Source organism: Oncorhynchus mykiss, chromosome 26, assembly GCF_013265735.2.
Source record: "Oncorhynchus mykiss isolate Arlee chromosome 26, USDA_OmykA_1.1, whole genome shotgun sequence".
Taxonomy (NCBI): domain Eukaryota; kingdom Metazoa; phylum Chordata; class Actinopteri; order Salmoniformes; family Salmonidae; genus Oncorhynchus; species Oncorhynchus mykiss.
In genome coordinates, this window is record NC_048590.1 from 26,131,403 (window position 1) to 26,150,856 (window position 19,454).

Below are 19,454 nucleotides of genomic sequence, written 5' to 3' on the forward strand. Positions count from 1 at the left end.
GACACACCAAACATGTGGAAGAAGGTACTCTGGTCAGATGAAACCAAAATTGAACTTTTTGGCAACAATGCAAAACGTTATGTTTGGCGTAAAAGCAACACAGCTGAACACCCCATCCCCACTGTCAAACATGGTGGTGGCAGCATCATGGTTTGGGCCTGCTTTTCTTCAGCAGGGACAGGGAAGATGGTTAAAATTGATGGGAAGATGGACGGAGCCAAATACAGGACCATTCTGGAAGAAAACCTGATGGAGTCTGCAAAAGACCTGAGACTGGGACGGAGATTTGTCTTCCAACAAGACAATGATCCAAAACATAAAGCAAAATCTACCATGGAATGGTTCAAAAATAAACATATCCAGGTGTTAGAATGGCCAAGTCAAAGTCCAGACCTGAATCCAATCGAGAATCTGTGGAAAGAACTGAAAACTGCTGTTCACAAATGCTCTCCATCCAACCTCACTGAGCTCGAGCTGTTTTGCAAGGAGGAAATGGGAAAAAATGTCAGTCTCTCGATGTGCAAAACTGATAGAGACATACCCCAAGCGACTTACAGCTGTAATCGCAGCAAAAGGTGGCGCTACAAAGTATTAACTTAAGGGGGCTGAATAATTTTGCACGCCCAATTTTTCAGTTTTTGACTGTTAAATACAGTTTTATATCTTTATGTTTGAAGCCTGAAATGTGGCAAAAGGTCGCAAAGTTCAAGGGGGCCGAATACTTTCGCAAGGCACTGTATATTGAAGCAACATGTCAAGTGGACAATGACCCCAAGCATACTTCCAAAGTTGTGGCAAAATGGCTCAAGGACAACAAAGTCAAGGTATTGGAATGGCCATCACAAAGCCCTGACATCCATCCTATAGAAAATGTATGGGCAGAACTGAAAAAGTGTGTGCGAGCAAGGAGGCCAACAAACCTGACTCAGTTACACCAACTCTGTCAGGAGGAATGGGCCAAAATTCACCCAACTTATTGTGGGAAGCTTTTGGAAGGCTACCCAAAACGTTTGACCCAAGTTAAACAATTTAAAGGCAATGATACCAAATACTAATTGAGTGTATGTAAACTTCTGACCCACTGGGAATGTGATGAAATAAATAAAAGCTGAAATAAATCATTCTCTCTAATATTATTCTGTCATTTCACATTCTTAAAATAAAATGGTGATCCTACCTGACCTAAAACAGGGAATTTTTATTAGGATTAAATGTCAGGAATTGTGAAAAACTGAGTTTAAATGTATTTGGCGGCTAAAGTGTATGTAAACTTCCGACTTCAACTGTACCTGTCCGATGAGTCTTTGGGGCTAAATGAATGTTATAACAAAAAACTATGCGACACTTATGTTCAGAAATGGGGGAGGACGGGCTTAGTAGGCTACAGTCTATCTGTGTTAAATGCCAAGTTCAAAATACCTGCAATACATCTGATATACATTATTGAATGCCTCTGTAGCATATTTCCATAATGTACATTGACTTGTTATTATTTATTAATATTATATGTTTATGTGATTGGGTTTCAACATACATATGGTATTACTTTTGAAAAAGAGAAATTCCAGATAATTATAATAATTCTTAACTTCACACACACTTGGGGTTCAACTGATATCATCTGGTAAAATGGGAATTCATAAGCCCAATTTCAAAAGCAAAAACACATGGAGTCAAGCAAAGACCATGTACAATTCTTGCACTTGAAATTGCCATGCAGGCTAATGTCCAACAGGTCCACTTGTTGCATAAGCAGAAAACAAAGCATCTATTGCTGTTCCCAATTTCCCACCTACAGCAAGCAGCTTTACTTCTCAACATCATGACATATCAGGGGTTAAGTCTGATAGAAGTCAACCTATTTAATGTAGTAAATTATAATATCAACCAATAACACATTGTATCTTGCTGGCCCCTATTTTCAAGGGAGACAAACTGAAATATAAGATGGTAATTAACTGCAAGAAAGAGGTTTTTCCCCAATCACACAATAGGGTTAGGGTTAACCCTAACTTGTATTAAGAGCTGAATTCCACTCCATAGCAGAGAACTTGCACAGCCAAAGAATACCCTCATGCAGTTAGGTTTGTTTAGTTAGGAATGAAGTGTATATCACCATGCATAGAAATAACCAAGACATTTCACCTTCTATATTCACCAACAAGCATATACAGTTATAATTGAAAGGTTTACATTCTTTGAGATACTATAAACAACACTATAAGTTAATTACACAATAATTACATAGGCCTACTCTATAAAATATATTTGCTTAAATATCAGACAAACTATATTGGAATTGTATCTGATGTGGTGACCTTGATGACGTTTAGAATTTGGTTCAAGTGAGGGCAGTCAGGCTACATAACCTATTAATATTCATATGTTTCATAGCTCTGCAATAGCATCAGCGCAAACCACTACATCCACACAGCCTACAATAAAAGGCAGTGCAAAGTTTCCCGCAACAAATTCATCCTTAAAATAGCAACAGCTGCGCATCTGTGTAACCTATAGGTAATTCATGTATATTACGAAATTCTAAAGGAATAGATGGCTCCATAATCCCCCTTAACCTTGATCAAGATTTTCCTGAGATTAACGGACTAACGTTATAGGCCTATATTTAATAGGCATCGGATCACACGGTTTCTTCTGATGCGATGAAACTTTGTAACACATAGAAGTGGCCTTGGCTACATAATGCAACCCCAGTCCCTGTGACTTATTCAGATTTTAGCTGAGCAGGAAACAATGTATGCCGAAAAAAGGCGGATATGGAAAACAAGGATCGAACAGAGCAATGAAGCAGACATAAACATAGCTAAAAGCCCACAATAACCTACTTGTAAGAATTTATTTTTGAAATAGTTCAAATCTATATTGAATTACCAATTGTTTAAAAACTAAACAGACAAAGGGAGTTGCAAATAAGAACTGGGTAGCAATGGTATTTTTCTTTTTTGCAACGTTTCAACAATGCCCGAAAGCCAAGTAAAACCTAGCTTTGAATCCAAACAGATATCAAATGTTTTCATCCACTATCTCTAAAACACCAAAACTATGTAATTATATGTTCAGATTATTTTGTAAATGTAACAGATTGTGCTTTATCAATTATATTCTCTAAAAGTATGTTGCCCGGCCCACTATCCTACACTGTGATGGCACATGGGCAATATGTGTTTAAATGTAGGCTAATATGTGTTTAAATGTAGGCCACAATATTCTACTGTCAAAGATTATCAAAAATAATCTTAAAAGACACATCTAATCAATTCGGCAACATTGATAGATTCTTGCCTATGATCGGTTGAATCAATCCCGCATATGGAAAATGGAATGCGAAGAATTTGATGGAATTTTTGTAGCCTAAAACAGATAAAATAACAAAAAATATACTTACAGTGACTTCAAGGGACGATTGATTAAATACACGACCAAAGGTGTTGAAGCAACAAGTCTTTCAGCAGAATGTTTTTGCACTGCTCCGAAAATGTTCCACTGAAATCTCCAACTCCCGGCTGAGCCAACTAAGGAGAAGAAAACAGCAACATTTTGATCCGTCATCTTGTCCAAAATTGTCATTCATAAAATAATGTACGTCCAATCGTATCCGGAATCCTGTTAGGAGTTTGAGGTTCATGCACTGGACTTACTGCTATATAATAGGGCGTATGGTCGGGCTTCTTTACAAAAATTTGAAAAATGTCAAAGATTTTCGTGTCAGTCGAATACAACACTGAGTGGACAAAGTGAAAGCACCCTGTTGCAACAGCGACAAGAAACGGCAACCTAAAATCTCACCGACACACTTTTATTGTAATATAAAAATATGCCCACTCATTCTAATACCATACATTACTTCTTATTTCTAATGAAAGGCGCAACTTCATCATAACAGTGTTAGTCTGCAACCATTTTGCATATCATTAACTACATTGAAACTTACCTCAAACACCTCCGTTATTGTTATTTGTAATACAATTCGTCCCCCTTTGTTTGTCTAATGTGGGATATTACATTTTTTTTGTAAACTGTGTAAAGTTATTGTTGTGTTTCTGGGCCAGCCGGATATGTGTACGTGAATCGACAGCGCACGGACAGAGATGTGAAGAATGCTCGGAATGAGAACAGGAATGAAATGAACGCGAAGAGCGAGTTTGCTTTGGGGCGGAGCAAAGGTGGCGTCATCCCGATCCTAACAGCCCTAGATAGGAGGGACAAGGCGGAAAAAAACAAGCAGAATGATCTCACAGGACACGTCGAATTCAAATTGGTGGGAGAAAGAAGAGGGAATTTCTTTGGGGAGTAAGTTCATTATATTGTAACCATCTACCTCAACAAAGCTGAATAAAAGTACATGTATGATACCTTCATCACAACCATATCAGTCATTTGAAATGTTGTTGCTTGATAAATATCAGATGTGAATACAACACTGGCATTTTTATTTGACACTTCCACAGCTGGGACATGAAATAGAGCAGATTTAGAAACATTTATCAGGTTGAACATCTGTCACCCGCCTCTCAGACTTTGGTAGCTGCATGTGTTGTAAATGTAACATCAGTAGGCCTTATATCTTCAGAACTATATATTTAATACAGTATCATCTGAGACACAAGCAGGATAGAACTGTTGGCTAGACCTTGTGAGCCACAATCAGCGGTACTTATGAAGTACAACCTGGTAATATGGGAGAGCAGACAATCATAAGACATGTCAAACACCATAGAGCAGGTTTGGGCTTATATGTCTGATCGTGTCTGTGCAAGCCATCCATTAGGAGGCAATGTTTTGACACCAATTCTTATAAAGAGGGATCTATGAAGATGAACGGCTGGCCTGTTGAAGACATCCATCAACATTTGTAACACATGTCTGTGCATGTTTAGAAAAGAGAGACAGAGGAAGAGAGCGAGCGAGAGGAGGGGGTGGGGTTGAAGATGGAGAGTGGGGTTTTGTTCTTGAACTATAGATAGTATCACACACACATGGATTGCCAGTCAACAACATTCTCTATTGCAGTTTCTTTTAAATTGTGGTTCACTTCCATATTCCTTATATCAGGCAGTCTCAATTGCATCATCTTGGCAGAGCTCTACTTTAAGCTGTGATTCTTAACCACCGGCTGCATGCCTGCTTTCCAAGGGCCCCTTATCTTATCAGCTTCTCTCTTCTCTAGGGTGGTGTCTGTTCCCTCAATACCAACCTATTAACCATCAAAAGGGAGCCTTATCTATGCAAATGCAGCAAGCCCTGGAGGAACAAACCCTGCTAGCACAGCACATGTGACACCACACCAACACCTGAGTACAGTCACAGCGGTGATTCATTCACAGCCATGGGGTCATCTGTCGACAGTGTTTCACAAGCTCCTTGTTAAATATTAGCCCTGCATATCCAGGAAGCCCACCGGCGGATCCCAGCATAATGGCAAACTGTAAAATGGTTCATAGCCTTACATCAGAGCCTGTTCTCGTTGCCTTATCGGGCACATGAGTCTCCTGGCAGATTGCATCCAGGAAATGTGGCCATAAGAAAATGTGTGTGTATGTGTGTGTATGTGTGTGTACCCAGTTGGGAATGTATTTGACAAGCTACAATATTGAACCAACACTCATTTCAGTGTAGAATGTGTTGTTATTCCTTCCTATGTGTAGGTGAACAAGTTAAACTGAGTTAATAGTATGCATTTCAATAGATATTACATGTCATATTGAAGCCATAAAAGTGTTATCTGACAGCATGGGAACACATGTGCGTGTGAAAACGTAACATCTGAAATTCTCGTGCCTCTCCGCTGGCAAATTATACCAAGACTAATCATTGAATCTGTGTGCATCTTTGCAAAGGATCACTGCATGTGGTGAGGGGAGAAGACAGTGCTCAACACGGCTGAACTGTTTACCCCAAAACAGACATCGCAGGTTTCTGTCCCCACCCCTCTATCCACACACGGCCTTCAAACTCTTTTATGACTGGGTGTGGCCTCAGAGCAATAGGAGTGGGGGTGGAATAAGGGAGGACAGAAACCTCACAGCAAGGATTTTAGTGGGGAGGGCAATCCCATAATTCAGGGACAATTGATGGAACCAAACAGATATGCCTAATATAATTGTAATTGTATCAACAAAAATCTATTGGTATTTGAGCAGTGGACATCATTATCCTGTTAGATTCTATTTAGCCCTAATTTGTAATAAATATGTATTTGTTCACAGATCATTGTTTTTAAGAATGACATCTTACAAGTTTAAAATATAAACTTTAACAGGACACTTTTTTAAATGACACGTTTCTCATTCAGTGTTAATTACATAGGTCTTACGCCAGATATGGATTTGCGTTCTACAGTACCATTTGTCACTACATAAGCATCCAGGGATAGCTGCCTGCTGCCTGACACCTGGGCAGATAAGGCCCTAAAGGTCTGGTGTGGCAGGGCTTTGAACTGGAGCCTTCTGGAGCCTCTGCTCCAGGGGAGGCCTGGGGTGCTGCTGGTTGAGGAGGATGGGGAGATGTTGGGGGGAGAGGTGAACCGGCTGCCCTGCCCTCCGACCTCTCCTAATCAGACGACCCTGGGGGGCCAGGTGCAGATCGTCACTGGCTTTCTGCTCTGAAGGTGCACTGATTGGCTTTATTAGAAGATAGGAGAGGGGTAAGCAAGGAGCTGAAGGCCATTCTCTCTGGTGGAAAAAGCCCACATCATTTCAATCAAACTATTTAGAGAAATTGGTATTACCCAAGGTGGCTCTGGGTTAATTCGATTAATATGGTCACTTACACTTCATTTGAAATCAATTTATCTTGCATAAAGTCAAATGTTTTTCTGAAAATGAAATATCAGAACGATTCCTCAACACCTGAAGGTTAAATTATTATAACAAAACAGTATATCATAGTGTGTGGCCATTTTGGTGTTGACATTGGCCAAAATTTAACATGCGTTGGAGTTTGTTTGGGAACTATAGACATTCAAGTGCATCACGCAAACAAACCAAATGTGTTAGCAGATGCCATCTTGTGGTCACTTAGAAACAGTGCTTTGTGAACATACTAAGGAACATTGAGCGAGCTGTGTATATCGACTACTACAGTATGAACATGCCATAGTAGAGCCAGAGCTCAGTCAATGACTTACACATCATTGCAAAATGTTTTCTCTCTATGGTCTAACTGCATATGACCTTAAAACGTAAAACACTGTACACAGCCCCCACTTCAAATTAACTTTCCATGACCAATCATTGTGCTATATTGAACAACGATAAATTGAAGACAATTGAAAACAATGAAGTGTGAGGATGTCATTTTTTAAAGTTGGAAAATATATTTATCTGTGTATATAAATTAACTTTCAATAGTAATTGACCGCAAAAAAGTGCCTTGACAAAAGGCCAAATTGTGACAAAGGGCCAAACATGAATTACTGCATACTCCACCAGTGAATTCAGCAGGCAGATTGAATTACAGACAGTGGATAACAGGGTACACCTGGGCCTCTTACAAGGAGGGGAAATTTCAGTCCTTGTGCATTCTTACCCTCTGTTTGTATGTATGCATGTCAGTTCAGTCTGCCCATCCATCCGTTCTCTCTCTCTCTCTCTCTCTCTCTCTCTGCAGACACTTAGCCGGTTTCGCTAGTCTCCAGGCAACAGCTGAGGGTTTGATGTCTAAATGTTTGTGCACTAAATGTCTCTTTAATTCAATTCTGTAATGCAGTGTTTGAAGATACGGATCAATGCCTGCTGCCTTTGATGGTCATCCTGGTACTCAGAGGCATGTCATTGTACCAATCCTGCACTACAGAGAACAACAAGGACCCCATCACATGATGCAGCCAACGTGGCCATGCAGATCCTTTCATTGTTGTCTCATCATAGAGGACTATGTGCTATTTCTGAATCACATCACATGAAGGATAAGTGTGCAACCATGTGGAGAACATTTTCTTCTTTGAGTACAACTCCTAAGGTACTGGAAGACCATTATACAGTAAGCATGAATCCTACCAACCCTACCCTGCACAGCCTGCATTAAGAGAAGAATAGACCAGGCACTATCTTTATTCACAGATCTTATCTCTTCATAATTACATAATTACTAGGCTGCCCTGGGGCGGCAAGTTCAAATCCCCGGGCTGACAAGGTACCAATCTGTCGTTCTGCCCCTGAACAGGCAGTTAACCCACTGTTCCTAGGCTGTCATTGAAAATAAGAATTTGTTCTTAACTGACTTGCCTAGTAAAATAAAATTGTTTTCTGCCAGATCAATACAAATAGCAAGGGAGAGAGTGGATGAGTTAATCAATTGTCTGTTTTGTAGTAACCTGACACAATGTAAATAGAATGAAGAACAGCTACAGCTTTAGGGTTGTCTTTGAATTTGATTACCCCCCACAAAGGATAGGAACTTCTTGAAGAGGTAACTTCTTGAAGAGGTAACGGGTAATCATTAAATAAGACACCTACATCCTGGTCAAAACATTGTTCATTGAAATAGTGTTTTTCTTTCACAGCATCGCATGTAAAACAGATAGATTAATCTAAACCGAGCAAAGATTATGGCATAACCGATTTCTTAAACGTGATTAAAACCAGATGGGAGTGCAGATTGTATGAGGCAGAGGGTTTTTACGGTATCACACAAAAGTATGTTTCATGTCCTACCATTTAAAAAAAAAAATATAACTTTAGTGCTGCACATCTCTTTAGCAACAAACAGGAATGATGTGTCTCTAAAGGAGATATGTATTGCTGCATATCTGCCAATCCCTTGACCTGATTTAATTACAGAAAACCCCAAAACTCTTACCACACATAAATCAATATTTTCAATCTACAAGGAAAAAACTGATTGCACACAGGGAAAATGGCGTAAGCAATCTTCAGCAAGAAATGTAACAAACCATCTATACAAAAGGAGTACAAGGTAAAGCCTTTACAACCATATACTACATCGAAAAAAGGAACTTCAATGAAGGACCAATTCAGTCTTTCAGATCATAATCCTTGGTGCCAATCAATAGATGCCAACATAAAGTGCCAACCCTGTAATAACTATGAACCACTTATCAATCGTATTACTCACTTCTTGCCTCACCTTTTGTGTGTGTGTGTCTGTGTGTGTTTTCTCAGCATCGTACACTACGGAGGCAAGAGAGTATCATGTCTGTTAGTCATGCGTAGAGGCTTATTTGATATAATGAATGGAGGGAGGGATGTAGAAGATGCGATGGGAGGGTAATTACTTTAATGGCTGCAAAAGCTCCTGTTCAAAACACCTTTGCGCACGATGGCTGATTATGGATGGTCATTTCAGCTTTCTGATGAAAACGCAGAGCTCTTAGTCCCTGGGCTTGACTGATAATAGCATGACCAGAAATGTGTCAGAACAATGAAGTACTGAAATACATTGTCACATCCTCCCCTGAAGGTCCAAGCCTTCAGTTCTGGGCTTCAATTCATGGAAATAGCGGTAGTTGTTAAACGCACCACAAAAAGCAAGATGAAGACAACAGACGGTCAGAGGTTATACAGTATGATGTATAGAAAGATAGCAACTCAGTTCACAAGAGATATGACCAAGAGTAAAAACAGAAATATCAAGAAAACAAAGAACTGAGCTATGAGTATTTTCTACTTTAGGTAACTCACTCATTTCTTCTCTCACTCATTTCTTCTCTCACTCATTTCTTCTCTCACTCATTTCTTCTCTCACTCATTTCTGTGCTCAATTAAGTCAGTTGACATGACACACTAAAAGCATCTGAACTAATCTTAAGTGTCTGTAAATTGAAATAAATTAATTCCAACTCCTAAAAAGAAGCAATTAAATAAAAGAAACATGCTATATAGTTCAAATCAGGCACAAAGAAATTCCACTGAAACTTCTATTGTAACCTTGTCATGCATTATGTGCTGTGCTTCACTGTACAGTAGTGTTGTTACTCAAAGGAAAAATGTGACCTTCCTATTTGCAGCTAAGCACTTAGCAAAACCATTCAGTCTGTGTGTGGTTAGCAAATTCATTCATGAATTGCATGTAGAGTACCTCGACTTCTTGGGAATACTGTAAGCTAAGTTCTCGTTGTAAAGCAGCCACTTTAACCAACATCCACAGCCCAATACAGTATTATTTGTCTATGAAATGGTACAATGCCAGGTGTAACAAAAGTTGAGTAAAATCAATCTATGTTAAAACCACCAAATCCTGATGGTATTTTAATGTAAACATGATTTATTGAACCTTTATTTAACTAGGCAAGTCAGTTAAGAACAAATTCTTATTAACACTGGCCAATCCTGGACGCCGCTGGGCCAATTGTGCGCCGCCCTACGGGACTCCCAATCACGGCTGGTTGTGATACAGCCTGGATTCAAACCAGGGTGTCTGTAGTGACACCTCTAGCCCTGAGATGCAGTGCCTTAGACCGCTGAGCCATTCAGCGGTCAGCATTTTACTGTGCTCTTCTATATTTCACTTGATGATATGGCACGGTAACAATACAGAGCATACAGGTTTCCATGGGAAGGAATGCCACACGTTTGTTACAGCACAAGGCCCATAATCAAACCCGCACTCAGACCACAACATAGAAAGAAATTATTACGACCTTCAAATTAAAGAACACAACGGAATCAATTTTGGTCAAACTCCCTCACTATATTCTCAGCACTACTAGCTAGTTCTGTTGAATATAGTGTTTTATCGTTTGAATTCATACTCCGCTCTTGACATTAAAAAAAATAAACTGTACAGGGGTCTTGCTGTTCTGTAGTTGTAGTAAACACTGCACTGGAATTTTACTTTGCAACCCTTTTTTTATGAATAGATTATAAACAAATATTCAAAATTAGCCATACATCATGCTTTGCATAAGTAGAAAATATTTTAAAGAATCTAACAGCTTCAAATAATGTATCTAAAATACTATCTTTGGTAAATGATGAGCCAAAATACCACTACAGGTAGACTATATTTAAAGTACAATGACCAGTATTAAAATATATAAAAGTAGACAAAGCAAACAAAGGTAAACATATGCAGCGTGGCAGTATATAAATGAATAGTGTGCACTGTATGTGGTCCCACTGCTTTAAGCACAACAACCAAAAACCTTCTGAGTCAATTCAAAACTTCTGATTTCTTTCAAAAGATGGAAGTCAATACTTTGATAAGCACAAACTCAGCTGTCATACATTCAATACATCAATATTCTGATCCTTCATGTGAATCCAAGTAGACTTCAAACGGTGTCGGCCCGGAATGACATGGGCAAGAACAATTCAACATGGCAATGACTCAACAATACGACGGCATAATCAATAACTCATTAAGTTAACCTTCAATAATACTGAAATATATCTGTCTTTTCATATCCAAACACTTTACAACATACTGTGCTGTACTTGTGTTTTAGTGAGCCTTCAGCAGGACAAAGCTAACACAGGTGTGCTCTCCCTATTAGATGCATCGTGTTTGCCCTGAAATATACATCTAAACAGGGCATTTGCTTGATAGATACGTCGATATAACTGAATGAACGGTGAAGCTCTCGTCTTTATTCCACATTTCTGTATTTGGTGAAGAGGTTGTAGAGTACCCTCAGAGTAGACTTCAGGTCACAGTTCACAATATCTGCCAAAAGATCAGAAAAACCAAAAGGCAGACTTTAGTCTGAGAAACATTTACAAGAAAAACATCTAAATGACCCAGACATGTACACGCTGTATGACACCTTCTTCAAACATCTCCTGTAATTGGAACCAGCTCCTGTTGCTAGCTACTGCATACGTAAGACACACCACCTATAAGATCTACATTAGCCCATTACATCCAGTGAGGCAAAACTGGCCCCATTCATCTATGCTATGAGGAAAGATGCATTATAAAAACAGATGTTGCCTGAGCCCCATGCCTCAATGAAGCTGTTATGATTGCAGTGAGCTTTAAGTAGGCCTATTGCTATAATTTGGCATGCAACCACCTTTAAATCAAAGCTAAAGGGGAACACTTAATGTTACAGCCCAATGCAGTCATCATGGGCCACTCAATGGTGCTTGACCGTACCATTATAACTATTACAGGCCTCAGTTCAATTAACACAACGGTCACATGGTTATACCCAGGGGATAAAAGTAATCCCATATCAAATAGGGTGGCAGGTAGCCTAGCGGTTAAAAGCGTTGGGGCAGTAACTGAAAGGCTGCTGGTTCGAATCCCTAAGCTGATTAGGTGAAAAATCTTTTGATTTGCAATTGAGCAAAGCAGTGCCTGTAATTTGCTTTGGATAAGAGTGTCTGCTGAATGACTAAAATGGAAATGTATGCACTCTCTCTCTGTTGTTATGATTAGAAGGCATGCTCTGACTATATATAGTGTTTGGAGTGAATACTGCCCCAAGGGAAAAACATTGACACATTTTGTTTTTGTTTAATCCCGAAAGACAAAATGTTGAAATTCTGCTGTCACATATCTTTCTTTCAGAAACAATGTACGTGTACAAAATTAAGGCACTCACCCTCTGCCCGTGGCTTGGGTTTCTCCAGGCCTCCATCTTGCATCAGCTCAAAGGAGAAAGCCACATTGTGCACCTATATGGGAAAAGAGACCAGCATCAGCCATGCCAGTCCAGTAAGCAGCTCACTGTAAACTATTTGTAAGAGATGAAAATGTCCGATTTACAATGTAGCCCACCTTTTGGTCAAAATGCTCTGGCGTTAGGAAGAAGTTGAAGAGAGGAACAAAGTAGCCCTCAAGCAGTCCCATCAGCAACACCAGGTACACACCATCAGCAAACTGCATGACAGGTAGAACAACATACAACATACATAATGACCATGTTCATCATCAAATCATAAGCAGGTATATTAAATGGGAAACAAACCTGTGTGTCCAATTCAGACACCTCCAGGTTCAACTTGTTCAAGTACTTGTTCACAAAGGTGATCAGAGTCTGCAAAAAGGGCAGGTATTCAGTTAATTTAAATGTTACACAAACAACGAATAACTTCTATTTTTCGAAATTAGGATGGAGACTTGCCTTTTTCACCACATTCAGCTTGTCTGGTGCATGGTCAAACAAAGTGTCAAACGCATCTCGTTCTGAAATTGAATAGTGGTTAAATGATTACAATAACAGAATGTTCATTTTAGTAATAAAACAGTAGTAATGTAATGGCAAACTAACTAAAATGAATGCATGGTAATATGACCCGTTTTATTTTATTAGAACAAAGTGAAAATGCTTACCATGTCTTCCTGATAGAGCCCTGCAAGAGAAGAGAACAAAGTATTTCAGCACTGGTATCGTACTGTGTAATCACAGCACTGTAGAAAGACATTAGACGAAACAGACAAGTTCAAATGAGAAGAAAAAATAAACTAGGACTTTGTTTAAACTGGAAAAAATATTAACTGAATGCAGATGGTCTAATCAAGATGGCCAGGCAGGAAGACAAAGAGATTTGCGTTGTGGTTCTATCCCAGGAGCGGTCCGATCAAACGCTGTGTGGTGGGCCTTCCTGGTGGACATGTGCCCGGGAGGCAGTGGCTTGTCTTCACGGTCCAATCTTCCCCGGCAGAGACCTGCTTCAGCAGCTGCTGCCCCTCGCAGGACAACAGCCCAGGGCCCCCTCCCTCTTATCTCCAGAGCTGATTTGCACCCGTTGGACCACTATTAATCAGCTGCAGTGCCATAAAGTAGTGGTGTGGCTGGCAGGAGCAGAACCCCCGAACCCCCCCACACACACACTAAATGTTCCCATCAGCATGGGGCTCCAACTGTCCATATCGGCCCCCCAAGGGGTTCCGCATTGTCTTTCTGCTTTAAACGCGAGGCCAAGAGAGGCCGTTCCATTCCCCTAATCAGTCCCTCAATTGTTCCAACAGCTTCAATGCCCAGTGGACTTATTTGCTGACTGATTTGTGAACAGATATTTACAGACATGTGATTTGCCCTATAATCACCTTGTTTTGAATGCCCTTTCCAAGGCAGAGTACATGATTGTGTTCGGTTTTCGTCCCTCATACTTATACCTCCATTAATTAACATCATCTTCACGGCCAAGTTTCTAAGGCCTTCTTTCCTTAAACATTGGCATTCATTTTTCTTGCCTGCCTCTATAAACAAGTTTCAGACATTTTTTCTTCATACCCTGGAGGGTCTGATAAAGGCCTTGTGGAAGACAGGACATGTTGGGTAGTTTCATCCAGACATCTGTACATAGTTAGTTAAAAGGGATGACAGTGAAGACATACTCCGTGTTCCCTGTGATCTCTTCCTGAACCTGGCGAGACTGCAGGATCCCCTCCCGTTTCTGTGGGGAAAAACAGACAATTATGACATTTGACAGAAATGTTAGTTTTTTCAGGATTTCCCTTTTCATAGTACAAAATGTATCAGGAAAGGACTATACCTGTACAACCACAACTTGAATGGACACATGATCAGGTAGGCGGATGGGGGCGCGGCAGTGCTGAGACAGCGCCACCAATAAATGGAGAATGGCCACGATGCTTTTAGCATGGACAGCTAGGGGAGAACATAGGAAGGGAAAGAGGGAAGGAATGAGAGGAATGTTTTAGTACATCCACCGGCATTGTCATTTAACAGATGATGCACACACTGGTGCACTGGAGCAGGCTTAAGATAAGAAGAAATGCCATTTATTTTCACAATTATCAAGATAGGTTAAACAAAGGTCAAAAACAAAAGAATGAATTCAGTGTCCTGTACAAACTGAACTTGTGTCTTTGGGGAAGAAGTAATGTGACTGTTAGAAAACTGTTACGACCAATTCCAATCTTGTTGTCTGTAATGTCAAAGCGATTCAAGTGACTGATACAACGAGCTGCAAATGACAACTTCTTGAAAGATAGAATTCCAAAATAAATGTGAAATATGATAATTTCCACAAAAAAAATATTACATTTACTATTTAGAGAACCTGTATGGGAGGATATGAGTGAAAAACAAAGGGACTAGCTGTCCTTTGATCACAGTCAAAAACAATCCTATTGATTTCCTCAAGGGCTTTTAGATAATCTACAAAGGATAAAAAGAAAATTAAACTGTAATTTAAGAGAATTAGAGGGTTACAATTCACCAAAGAATAATAAACCAATGTGAAAGGAAACATGGCTTCAGCATACCCTTAAAAAAATCTAATTGAAAAAGGAAACAAGACTGAGTACCGTGACCTCCCACCACTTGAGACAGGGATTACTTCTATGGTCATAATGTCAGAGGGACAGCACGGTGCAGATTAGTCCAATGTGAACATTCTCTGTGCCTCTCTGTCACCCAACAAAATGACCAAACAAGCACGGTAAAAAAATAACATTATCTTATTACATCACCTTTACGCACACCAATGGCATAATAATAATTGTGATCAACACATTCCAAAAAAACATGAACAAATTCATAGAATAGCAGGAATTCAAATGAAACAGCGCTCTGTGAAACATGTCACCTACAGTCAATGGTCCATTTGATGTTTCTGATTGAGACCTTCAGAGTGTCGTTGATCTTCTCCAGAACTGTCTGCAACTTCTGCTTCTGGGCTATCTCAGACTGGGTCACCTCAGCCACATTCAGCCGCTCACCCTCCAGCTTCTCTGTAACACAAAAATAAATAAACATCTTTTATTGTCAAATACAACGAGAGCACAGGGAGGACCATCAAATCCAATTGGAATCAGACAAATTCCAGAGAATAATGTGCTGCATTGCAAGCATAGAAGGGGTGTTTTGGAGGGATTTGTACCAAATAGTTTCTGCAGAACCTGCCCATCGTAGAGGTCTTCAGCCAGGTCTTTGACAATGATTCTCTCCCCCACCAGCACATCATTGATCCAGTCTATGAGTACCTGCATACAAAACATTATATGGAATTTAACAGGCACATACAAACTGTACATTCACAAGGCCCATAATATCGCTTTTCAATGCTTTGATTGTGACATACGGCAGTCATTTTATATCTCACACCTTCATCAGTTCTTGCAGTTTGGGGTCATTTCTGGAGTTAGGGTCAACCATGGTGCGGACCTCATTCTCCTCTAGAACCACACACACGTTTAGAATATAGACAATGAGAGAGAGTACAAGAGAGTGAGAAAGTGAGAGAGTATGTGTGTGTGTGTGTGTGTGTGTGTGTGTGTGTGTGTGTGTGTGTGTGTGTGTGTGTGTGTGTGTGTGTGTGTGTGTGTGTGTGTGTGTGTGTGTGTGCGCGTGTATGTGTGTGCATGCGATACACTACAGGAGTGGAGATGGAGGCCTTACCCAGCATGGTGTCCTCTGGGTCCAGCTCAAAGGGGATGGGACTGAGCGGCAGGTTGATGGCATTCATCCCCTCCTCCTGGAGCTCAGACACTGCAGAAGCAGAGAAGCGGAGACCTTTAGTGGCCTGACTCAATGTGTGACAGGCTAATTATTATACAACTGTCCTGACACCTCCATTGAGTTAATAGTCATGAAAAAATATGTCCACCCAATTTAGGGCTCTTTTCTTCAGGTTAAGCTCTGCTCTTCATGCCAGGTTGTTAGTATTATGGCACATTGATCTTACCAGAAAGAGTTGGCTCACAACGCATGTCTCTAATTATAACCTCGTCTTTGGTCACGTTCGGGTTAGCCAGGAGAGAGAGAGCTCAGTCTAGCTTTGATTAATAAGATGAAGTGCCTCATTGTAGCCAGTGATAATACTACATGGGAGACTCCCAGAACGAGCCAATCACACTATTACCGTAAATTGGAGATGTGAGAGAGTGATTGTCTATTCACTAAGCAGTCAAGGTCAGTTGCTCTGATAGCTCAGACCATGCCCTCTTTGAAAAAACCCTTTCTCTCTGAGACACATCGCCCCACACAGGACAAGGCCATCCTCTCCATCCAGTTGCTAGGCGTTCATAGATCTAGGCTCGGTCTCACGCTGCTCTCCTGAGCATCCGCCTCCTTCCCTGATCATTTCACTTACCTCGCCTGGCATCGTGCAAATTGGCACATGTGGGGAATTCACACAGGTGATGTGACAACCTGACCACTCTGTCTGGCCATGGTGCCAGCACTGCTAGTTCCTGTCCGGACCAGTTGATATTTCAGTAAGATCACTATAGCACTGATGCAGAGCTGCATAACATAACGTGATAAAGGCCTGCAGAACAAACTACGCTAGGTTTTTTTTCAGTTTCCTCCCAAACAGAGAAAGCGCCCCCTGGAGATGTCAACATCCTGTTAGTAATCAACACCAAGATCTCCCTCTGCTGTTCAGCCTAACCCACAGAGACAGAGATCACCTTCCTCCTTCCTCACACTAAAAGAGCTGCATCCATTTGGTTCTTCAACAGATTGTTGAATCAACGCAAAAGCATCATCTGGATAATGTAAACCTCTCTGTCTGTCTCTTTCTCTCTGATCTGAAAGGACTGCTCCTCAGTTCACAGGCAGAGACACAACATGGTTTACAATAACGCTCTTATGATTGAAATACTGTATGTTGCTGGCATGGCATCGGAGAGGCCCTCCATGGAACAGACCCCTACAGGACCAGGTTGGACGGTATTTGTTCAGGATTTTGGTGAATGGGGCCCAGCTGCAGACTCACTTTTACATGCCCCTCAGGAGTATATATAAGGCATGTCTGTATCAAAAGATACGCTTCAGATGTAATGAATGAAAATGGGTCAAAGTGTCTTCCAAGAAACAATATTAACAATAATAGTGCTTCAGACATTTAATCATACTTGATGCTTGCTTATTGGGGCGGCAAGGTAGCCTAGTGGTTAGAGCGTTGGACTAGTAACCGAAAGGTTGCAAGTTCAACTCCCCAAGCTGACAAGGCAGGGGCAGAATGGCCATCATTGAAAATAATAATTTGTTCTTAACTGACTAGCCTAGTAAAATAAAGGTATAAAAAGATTAAATGAAAACTCAAGTGCTTGTCTAATTAATACTTAATTGAAGGTATGATTTAAATCAAATGTTAAACTATGAAAGCCTTAGCAGCCTCTGGTCTGAACTCAGGCAGTGGTTGTGCTGGAAAGAGAATGGGATTTTTTCCTCATCCCTATCAGCAGGTCTCTATATCGTTACATGGCAGTAGCTCAGCCATGTGTACTGTAAACACAGACATAGCCTTCTCCCGCTATGGATTGGACAGACACAACGTAATACAACTCAAACAGATGCTGTCCCCCCTCACCAAAAACAAAATCATCCAAATTGTTATCACAGTTATTTGATGAAAGATGCAGACATCAAACATGAAGAGGGTATTTCAGTCACCATTCCCGTTGACGTATAACCAAATGACGTCATGGAAATAGACACACCTAGCAATTACCAGCGGGCCTATACTATTACCGCATTCAAAACAACTGGGAACTCGAACATTTCTGATTTCAATCTTCAGTGCTTTCAAGACAACTGCGAACTCCGGAAAAAACGAGCTCCAACTGAGAATGTTTTTTTTAACGGTCATCCAACTCGAATTCAAAGTCGGGAACTCGTGCATCTTTCTAGAGCCCCGACTTTCCGACATGAAGAACACAGACGTCATGATTTTTTTCTCCGAGTTCCCATTTATCTTGAAAGCAGCATATAGCAAAGTTTCTTAGCTTGTTTTCAAGCATTAATCTATTCAACAAATTGTTTAATTCTAAGAAAAAACACGTTGGAATGTGGCTATTTATAGCATAATGTAGCCTACTGTTCAACAGGAATCGTATTTTAGTTCTAATCCTTTTTTAGCTTTCGTTATGTCAATTGTTTTATATAGATGCCTTAATAATAATCAAAATATAGCCCAATGCACGAACCTTCTTTTGCCTTTTTTCTTCTGGCCAAAGTTCCCCCAAGTTTTCCGAGGAAAGAGTCATCTTTTTTTCTTGAAGGTGGTGATTTTGGAGTCGGGGATTTGGGAGAAGAAGGTGATTTCTGTGGCGAAGAAGCCATTTCCAGTTTATTACTGGGTATTCAAGCTATTGAGACTGTTGTAGCCTATCATATAAATACAACTTTCTGCTTGTCAAAGTTTACGGAATAGCCAACGACGGAACCGGAATTCCAAGTATTTGCGCAGCCATCTGACGTCTCACTGTTATTTGATTCCCGTACCCGTTCCTTTCCCACCCACTTTTCCTGGGATATGGGAAAAATAAGGTAGCCAATGTCCAGCTATTGGGAATAAGTATAGTAAAGCAAGAGCCGATAATGTAAAATAATCAGAGGGGGTTCGATTCTAGTCATAGGAAAATTAAATCCAGCGAAATTATCAAACATATTTTTCCTTTGTTTTTCTGCTACCCAGATGTATTTACTTCCAGCAACATAATTATCCATCAGTTTTCTTTTACTTATGCTAAACATGCGTTTTCATGGGGCTAGAACAAGGCCAATATAGAAAATAACATCAATGATATACAGCACACTTGTTCTGCAG

At 40.4% G+C, this 19,454-nt stretch overlaps 2 protein-coding genes across 8 annotated transcripts in view; both read right to left on the reverse strand.

Annotated features, from left to right (window-relative positions):
* The window catches only part of LOC110506490 (transcriptional enhancer factor TEF-1), a 60,831-nt gene extending 56,688 nt beyond the window's left edge, over positions 1 to 4,143 (reverse strand). For 6 of the 7 annotated variants that reach the window (XM_021586134.2, XM_036963349.1, XM_021586137.2 and 3 more), the window contains exons 1-2: positions 3,953 to 4,143; positions 3,407 to 3,533 (exon numbers count right to left, since the gene is read on the reverse strand). The gene's annotated coding sequence lies outside the window, so the exon portion shown is untranslated. Of the gene's footprint in view, positions 1 to 3,406; positions 3,692 to 3,952 lie in introns of those variants that run through there. The other variant, XM_036963348.1, reaches the window with a different exon arrangement.
* Positions 4,144 to 10,809: 6,666 nt separating this feature from the next.
* Positions 10,810 to 19,130, reverse strand: LOC110506498 (alpha-parvin). The gene is made up of 13 exons (XM_021586145.2): positions 18,832 to 19,130; positions 16,298 to 16,387; positions 16,004 to 16,074; positions 15,780 to 15,882; positions 15,490 to 15,630; positions 14,427 to 14,542; positions 14,269 to 14,327; positions 13,261 to 13,280; positions 13,052 to 13,113; positions 12,896 to 12,964; positions 12,706 to 12,807; positions 12,530 to 12,602; positions 10,810 to 11,646 (listed from the first exon to the last, which is right to left on the reverse strand). Exons 1-13 carry the CDS (start codon positions 18,965 to 18,967, stop codon positions 11,570 to 11,572), a joined length of 1,119 nt encoding a protein of 372 aa, XP_021441820.2. The 5' UTR covers positions 18,968 to 19,130; the 3' UTR covers positions 10,810 to 11,569.
* Positions 19,131 to 19,454: the final 324 nt, after the last annotated feature.

What these genes read in the sequence shown, in the direction of transcription:
- LOC110506498 (XM_021586145.2), bottom strand. Translation starts at nt 18,967, where the DNA reads ATGGCTTCTTCGCCACAGAAATCACCTTCTTCTCCCAAATCCCCGACT. An exon ending in GGTTCTGCAGAAACTATTTG is followed by an intron (nt 15,631 to 15,779) that starts GTACAAATCCCT and finishes TTTGTGTTACAG; the next exon opens with AGAAGCTGGAGGGTGAGCGG. An exon ending in CATCAAATGGACCATTGACT is followed by an intron (nt 14,543 to 15,489) that starts GTAGGTGACATG and finishes GTTCTCCCCTAG; the next exon opens with CTGTCCATGCTAAAAGCATC.